Source organism: Dendrobium catenatum, unplaced genomic scaffold (genome assembly GCF_001605985.2).
Source record: "Dendrobium catenatum unplaced genomic scaffold, ASM160598v2 original_scaffold_235663, whole genome shotgun sequence".
Lineage (NCBI taxonomy): Eukaryota > Viridiplantae > Streptophyta > Magnoliopsida > Asparagales > Orchidaceae > Dendrobium > Dendrobium catenatum.
The window spans coordinates 840,906-849,606 of NW_021554071.1; the positions used below are offsets into that span (position 1 = coordinate 840,906).

At 34.8% G+C, this 8,701-nt stretch overlaps 1 protein-coding gene and 1 pseudogene across 1 annotated transcript in view; one reads left to right on the top strand and one right to left on the bottom strand.

Annotated features, from left to right (window-relative positions):
* Positions 1-4,158, top strand: part of LOC110116169 (protein NARROW LEAF 1) — a 31,212-nt gene extending 27,054 nt beyond the window's left edge. Inside the window, exons 4-6 of the mRNA XM_020849649.2 lie at positions 1,612-1,852; positions 2,793-3,293; positions 3,392-4,158. Coding sequence (XP_020705308.1) covers positions 1,612-1,852; positions 2,793-3,293; positions 3,392-3,837 — 1,188 coding nt within the window. The 3' untranslated portion in view covers positions 3,838-4,158. The remainder of the gene's footprint in view (positions 1-1,611; positions 1,853-2,792; positions 3,294-3,391) is intronic.
* Positions 461-620, bottom strand: LOC114578955 (annotated as a pseudogene).
* Positions 4,159-8,701: the final 4,543 nt, after the last annotated feature.

Sequence of the window (8,701 nt, forward strand, 5' to 3'; positions counted from 1 at the left end):
CTACCCGAATACCAAAGTTTAAATCCTAAACTATCGATTTCCTTGGCCTTCTCTCCAACCCACTTAGTTTCCTGAATGCATAAAATATTTAATTTCCTATGAATCATAATATCTATTAATTCCATTAATTTTCCTGTAAGGGAACCTATATTCCAAGTTCCCATCCTAATTTTAGTTTCATGGACTAGCTTCTTTGCTCACATCCGTCCTTGATGTGGGAACCCTTGCTTATTTAACACTGCACCCGGGCGCCGGTGCAGTGGCCCTTGCACACTTGTCACTGTATTCAGGCCATACAGCGCGTCGCTTCCAGGGGACGCCCTAGCATTAACACAATTTCTTAAAGGATTCATGTCATTATTATCCGATAAGTTTTACGCTGGCTGTCGACTACCTAACGCAATCATCTACTTTTCTCATCTAGGACTTGGGACCTGGCAACGGTAGTGTTAACTATTCAATAGGGTTGCGCCGATCCTTCGCGGCAAGCTATTGTAATGGGCCCTCACTCAACAAAAAATAAATTTAATATCAAGTGGGCCCATGGCCCACGTATCAGGTATTAAACTGATAATAACATATACTTCACTTGATCTTACCCATAAGGCCGAGAAAGGTATAAGCTAAATCCCTTGTTGAAATCAGAAATTCAGCAACTTGCAAAACAGTTTTTTGAAAAGAAAGTAGAGGAAAAACCAAAGAAACACTCTTTATTTGATAGTGGATGAAAGCAAGCAAACAAGATGCAAAGGATCTTCAATTTGAGAGGAAGATCGGGCTCTCCCAATCCCTAGCCGGCTGTTAGACCCAAGCAAACCTAAGTGAGATCTCAAATTTCAGCCAAATTTAAGATAACCCTAACCCTAGACCCCAATTCTTCATAAGCATACAATTAATTGAGTAAAACACCCAAACAACCCTTCTAATTTAAATTTCCCTCCTAATCACTCTTTAATTCCTCCTTAAATTAGCTGCTGGGCCCCATCCCCAAAGGGGGCGGCATTACTGGGGGCAGAATCTTTGTTCCACCTCTGGTAGACCATTGCCAGTCCAGGATGGACCAGTCCAAGGACCTGTCTATCATTTTGCAGCAATTCAATTTAAGCAGCTCAGTGTAGCTTTGTGGAAGAAATGAGAAGTAGTATAGGGCTTTCTATTTGAAGTCATAGTAAAAGTCATTGAACTAATCAATGGAAAGTTTAATTCGATCTCTTTTCTGTTTGTGGATGAAATTTTACAGAAAACATGTTTACATGCTAAGCATTGAATTATGTTGTATTTGTGATGTTCTAAGTATGCATCTAGTGCAGTGAAATGGTCCAGGAGGCTTTTAGGAGTTGTTGCAGCTTTGGTCCGGCTGGCCTCGGACAGCTTTGTTCAATGAAAAGCTAATATATTTTATTTTCTCATCTTCTTTTACTTTAATTCAAGAAAAAATGGAAAGTTAAACCTTGGTAAAGCTGTTAATTCAGGAGATGTATATCCATGTCTATAAGACTATTGCACAATGCCAATTATTCTTCTGCCGTATCACTTGAATAGAATTTACTTTTATGTATTTAGTTTGAAAATAAATCATCTATCTTCCTGATGTGTTTGCCTCTTTCTTAGGTGGCAAGCCAAGAGACTTATGGAACTCTTGGTGCCATTGTGAAAAGTAGGACGGGAAGCAAACAAGTCGGTTTCCTTACGAACCGGCATGTCGCTGTTGATTTGGATTACCCTAACCAGAAGATGTTTCACCCTTTACCACCTAACCTTGGGCCTGGGGTCTATCTCGGTGCTGTGGAAAGAGCAACTTCTTTTATCACAGATGATTTATGGTTCGGGATCTATGCTGGAACAAACCCAGGTAACACAGAGTAGAATTATTTTTTGCTATGCCTTTGATTATCCCATTTTTTTCTAAATTGGAACTTCCAGCTGCTTAAAATATGTTTCCCATCTTCTCGATTCAATGCATTGGTTAGCTATTGGCTGAATTCTTTTGTATGATGAATGGGAACCTCCTTGGTTTGCCAGATAGCAAGTAAATAAGTAACTTGGAACTGTTGATGCAAAACTGATATTCATGATCACCAATTTTATATTGAACAACAATGTTTCTCACTAGTCACTATCTCCTAGAACGAGGATTATTGAATGGAGCCCTATGTTTTTACTAATTGATGCTTGGATGATGATCTGATATCCATTCATATGCTAGACCGGTCCAGCCGGCCTAGGCGGGACCGGCTTACTTGCGAAATAGGCGGAGAAGTCGGCCTCGCCTGTACGCAGCGCACAAGCCGCCGAGTCCAAAGAGTAAATTTGGAAGGAATTTTTTTAGAGGAAAATTTGAATGTAGGGACTGTTTTGGGATTTCCTTTTGATTTGTATGCATTAAATAGCTTGTTTTCCTAGAGTTAGGGCATCTTGAATTTGGGCTAATTTTGGGATATCTTAGGTTTAGATTTTGGGCTCTAGATTCGTCTAGAGATTGGGAGAGATCGATCCTCCTCTAGAATAGAGGAACACTTGTATATTGTTGTTTTCTTCCGTTAGTTGATTTCTTGCAATAAAATTTACTGTTTTTCCTGATTTTCATTGGAATTTGAAAGAGTTTCTTGTTGTTTTCTGAAGATTGATGGAAAATACTTGAGAATTCCTATCAACATACTCCTTACTTTCTGTTGCGCTAATTGATTCTTGATGATATCTGATATCTGAACATACTCCTTTCTGATGCACTAATTGATTCTTGATGACATCTGATATCTGAACATACTCATCACTTTCTGATGCACCCACAGAAACCTTTGTGCGAGCTGATGGAGCGTTCATCCCATTTGCTGATGATTTCGACATGTCCAATGTCACTACATCTGTTAAGGGAGTGGGTGAGATTGGGGATGTTAAGGTTGTAGACTTGCAGTCTCCAATCAACAGTCTTATTGGAAGGCAAGTGGTGAAGGTTGGAAGGAGCTCTGGTTTGACTACTGGAACAGTCATGGCTTATGCCCTCGAGTACAATGATGAGAAAGGGATCTGCTTTTTCACAGATTTTCTTGTTGTTGGTGTAAACCATGAAACTTTTGATCTTGAAGGAGACAGTGGTAGCCTCATTATTTTGACGGGACAGGAAGCTGAGAAGCCTCAACCCATAGGGATAATATGGGGTGGAACAGCTAACCGTGGGAGACTGAAGCTTAGGTGTGGCCATGGTCCAGAGAATTGGACTAGTGGAGTTGATCTTGGGAGGCTTCTTAACCTCTTAGAACTTGATCTAATCACAACTAATGAAAGTCTACAAGGTATTTGCTTTTATTTCCCACAAACTATATCATGAAATGTCTAATGCAAGCTTGTTTGTCACCCTCTCTTACATTTGCCTCTTTTTTGATATTTGAAGAAGCTCTGCAGGACCAAAGAGTGGCCTTAGTCGCGGCTTTGGATTCCACTGTAGGAGAATCATCACCACCTGTGGGCAACCTTCCTAATGGAAAGGCTGATGGCATCTATGAACCTGTTCCCCTTGGTATTAATATTCAAACTATTGATGGCGCATCTGGATCTGGAATGAACAACTCCTGCTCCCAGTTGGATTTTCAGGTGCAGACGGTTGAAACAGCAAAGAATGTGGAAGAACTCCAATTCATTCCTAGCTTTGCAAATGCATCTCCATTACACAAGAACCAAGAAGACAGCACTGAAGAAAAGTGTCTTTCTGCACTCAGAAACTCATCTGAAGAAGATTTCTGTGTTTCTTTGCATTTAGGGGATCGTGAACCTAAACGACAGAGATCAGGCCCGACCTCTACTACTATAGATTCACCTGGTTGTGGGCATCAGCATTGACATTTGTAAGAGAGATTATTTTGCAGTGGTCTGATAGTTTTGAACATTTACTAAGGTTTCGTTTGGGACGACTTTTTTACTACTTTTTAAAGCAGTTTTTTAGTACAAAATTTTTAATTTTTGTAATAAAAAGCTATTTTAAAAAGCAGAAAAAAAGCCGTCCCAAACGAAGCCTAAATATAAGTTATAAATATCCTCAATACTTACTTAACTTTGCTAAACTGATATCCATTTCTCTATGTTACCACATTACAAGAATGTTCAAATTATATTCCACTGGCTCTTGTTCGTGGAGCTTGAAATCATCAGTCAGGTACTTAATGACATTGCTAAAGTAGGCATGATCTTAGGAGGCATTGATTTCTGCTTGCTTGCTTGTTTTTTTGCATTGGATAGAGGCTCCTTATAGTTTTAAAACCTGCAATCTTTAGGTTCTGATGGAGAAAATCTGATCTTTGCTCTAGCTTAGTTCTCTTGTTAAATGAATTAGGGAATGATTCTGTTAGACTGGTCCACTGGACTGGTCCAGCCGGTCTAGACGGGACCGGTTTACGGCCGAAACAGGCGGAAGTTCCGCCTCCTGTACTCATGATCCGATTGCCCAGGCATGAGAGAGCTATTTATGAAGGATTTTTTAGGGAATTAGGAGGGAAATTTGAATGTAGGGACTGTTTAGAGATTTCTCTTTTGATTGTATGCATTAAATAGTTTGTTTTCCTAGGATTAGGACATCTTAAATTAAGCTGAAATTTGATATATCTTACTTTTAGGTTTTTAGACTCTAGCGGCGTCTAGAGATTTGGGAGAGATAGATCCTCCTCTTGAATAGAGGATCAATTGTATCTTGTTATTTTTCTTCCGTTAGTTTGATTATCGCAATAAAATTACTATTTTTCCGCTTTTTTCTTTGGATTGGTTGATCGTTCTCGCTGTTTTTGTCAAAATTGTTAGATTTCACTTGAGATCTTTAAGTGTTTCCTAACAGATTTTGACTTCCCGCAGATGTTATCATTCACACTATTCTTGTTTTTCAAAAAAAAAAAAAATCTGTTAGTTCACATGTACTAGATTTGTATCTACATTTCATTTGCTTTTGAAATTAATACGGATAACTCATGATTGCCATTCTTGTCCTTCCTCTTACAATTGCACCATCTACGTTATTCTTTCTGTCACATAATTCTACTAATGTATCTGTATGTTAAATTTTGCAAAATTTCAACCATTAAAAGAAAGTGCTGTTGTGTTCATGTTTTTTTTTTTCCCAAGTATTTTGATACCTGTGGTTTTATGTCGTTTCATTAAATGATAACTTGACCATAGTTAATGAGAAACAAATTAACCTGACATTGATGAGGTTCCCAATTGAGTATAATTTTACTGCTGACCACATTTTTTATCTCTGCAGTTTGATAGTTTGCTTTCCAAAATCTGTTGCTTTCCAGTGAACAAGCTGTATTTGTCATAGTTTTAGGTTTTATAATTTGGCTGTGTTAAAGATCAAAGATCCAAATGAAAGTGTTAGAATAATTTCATATTGGAAATGAAACAAAAAGTTGACTTCAAATATAATAATAATAATAATAATAATGCCACTTACTCATAGATTTAGGCTTCGTTTGGGAGGACTTTCTTATTGCTTTGCAAAGCAGCTTTTTAGTATAAAAAATTTATTTTGTGTGTTAGAAAATTGCTTCAAGAAGCAGTAAGAAAGCCGTCCCAAACAAAACTTTAGGCTTCATTTCATATGCTTCTTAAAGCAGGTATTTAACATAAAAAGTTTAATTTTTGTAAAAAAAAAAAAAGTTTAATTTTTGTAATAAAAAGTTATTTTAAGAAGTAATAAGAAAGCTGCTCTGAATGAAACCTTAAGCTTTTAGGTTAATGTGTTATTTATTAGTGTATTGAACTAAACATTCGCTCCACTGCTTCAAGTTTCTAGCAAATGGTTTTAGAGCTTATGATTCATCTAGAATTAAGTGATTATGTAGTTTATAGATCCCATTGTTTATAGCTTCATATCATCGCTAAGCACGAATTCTAAAAGCGATCGACTCCTAAGAAGGCTTCATATGGCATTAAAATATTTCAATTGGACGTGAGTTGATGGTGGAAATAGTGTTCAGAGATTACTAAGATTCTCTTGAGAGTGCATAATAGTTAATGAGCTCATTGGAATTGTAGTAGAGATTAAAGTTTCTTATATGAGAGTAGTAATCCTTACTGATTAATTTAAGCTTTTAAGTGTTGATGCGTCATAAAAAATCGTCTTGATTGGGTGTAGATATTGATGCACATCTGAATTGAAAACTAATAAAATAAAATTTGGGATTATCCAAACTCTGATTTTATCAAACTTATAGTCAAATTGAACGTTTTGATTAGATGAATCCAATGACACCAAAATCGGCCCAATCAGAGCCCAAATATTTAGAAGTTTTAAAGCATTAATTAGATAACTCAATAATATCTAAATATGGCTTGCTTATAGTTAAATTGAGCGGCTTGACAAGACGAATTCAATGAGCTCAAGATAACTTAATTCTGACATTATTAAGACACTTAAATACTTGATGAATGTTTTATGATCGAGGGAATTAATATGATCCGTTTGATGGAGCATGTCACTCAAAAAAATCTTTAAATAAAACATTATATATATATATATATATATATACCCCCTTTTCTTCAACAACGAAGAAAGGAGGATTCTTGTATCACTTATTATATAATGACTTTTTCTACTATGCTAGTCGTGATTTCTTTTTTCCATTTTCGGATTTTTCATGTAAAGAATCTCTGAACTTATTATTTTCCTGTTCGTGTTAAATTTTTGCACAACACAGAGATGTAAAATATACATTCTACCGTAATCAAAATTTTTAGCACGTAACAATTGTTTATCTGTCAATATGTTTGGGTTTTTTACTAACGAACAATATACTCATCAGACATCAACAAGGGCTTGAAGACAACCATAGTTGATGTCCTGTAATGATTTTTTTCTTATGATGGCTTATTTTGTTGATGTCTATTTGTACCCTATATTGGCGTGTACAAATATTTAAAGAATAAATTAAAATTTATATTATATTTATTTCAAATTAAATTTAACAATGCTGAGATATAAAAAAGATGAGAAATTATTACTTGTGGAATCTGGATGTGTTCGGATTTTAATGAAATCAAATCACATAGCTTTTATATTTGTATATATAAATAACATGGTTTGATTTCGTTGAAGTCTAGACGTAAGTTACATCCAGACTCTGCCTTGATTCTGCACGGAATAATTTTTCGAAAAATATAATCATCATATCTTGAGCATATGTTTTTTTTTCCCTTTTTTATTTGGTGAAATTAATCTGTGCGGATACTGATGTCGTCCGGAGGCGAATTAGAACGAGTCATATCACCCCTTTGTTGTATATCACGATTAGGTATCCGTTGTATATTAGATGACGTTGCACATTCTGATTTACCTCTATGATCTGCACATAAAATAATTTCTCCTTAATTTGAATTGATTTGTGCAAATTATGTATACCTTTAGATGGAATGATTATTTGGGAATTACAAATGCTCACCTGGCTGTTGGCCCCACCGCCCACGGATGGGATCAACTCAATCGAGCATTTAATGGCGTGCGAGACATGTCACATCCGTACAGGTATAGCCAATAGTGATCATAAAATATTTTCTTAGAGGCGAGCAAAAATAATAAATAATATTTTTTATTAAATTAAAAAAATATAATAAATTAAAAAAATCCTATCAATAAAGTAATTTTATTTATAAGTAAATTTATATTAAATATTTTTTCTAGAACATAAATTAGACTTTAGAACTTTTTTTTTAAAAATAGACTTTAGAACTTTTTTTTTTTAATTAGACTTTTGAACTTAGCATCATGTTAATCCTTAGCTAAGAATATATATTTACTTTATTTTATTAGAAAAAATGTCAAAATTATCTATTTGATATAATTTATATAACGATATAATTAAAATTTATTAAATTTATTTTGAAATTAGAACTATATTTAAAGGATTTATATTTTATTAATTTTAAATAGTTTTAATAAAATTATATCAAAATATTGTTCCACAATTTGTCTATTTTCATTGTGAAATAAAGCACAATGCAAATGCTTATTTACCAAATGAGGTAGAAACACAGCACAAAAAATCAGCAAAATGATTTTTTTTGTTAAATTTTTAATTTTTTAAATTTTAAAATATGATTTGTTGATCAGCTAGTTGATAAGACATTTCCAATCAAATTAATAAAAGGTTCCTTAATTGTAGTGTTTATCCTATCCAGGCTCTTTCTTAAAGAACTTATCAATTGGGGTGCATTATTGATCAAAGAGTAAGAAATAAACATGGGTATTAGGAGAAATTATTACGTGCAGATGTCGAACTCTATATATTAATTAGAATGAGTCACGTCATCCAATACATAACTGTGTATTGATCAAATACACAACTATATATTGATGAAGCCTAAGTAAATCATATAAAATGATTTACCAAGCCAAATCATATAAATCATATTGGAAAACCATCGCAAATGAAGGCTTCGTTTAGGACAACTTTTGTATTGCTTTTTAAAATGACTTTTTAGTAGGGGTGTCAAGGGATGTCAATTTTTGACACGACCCTAACCCGACCCGAAAAAATCCGGGTTAGGGTCAACCCGAACCCGAAACGGGTCGGGTTCAACAAATCAACCCGTTTTAAAAATCGGGTCGGGTTCGAGTTGACCCAGTAACCCTAAAATGACCCGAAAATGACACGAAAACTCCTATTTGACTCGGAAACCCAAGATTGATCCGTTTTTTACCCGAAAATTAGCAATTTTA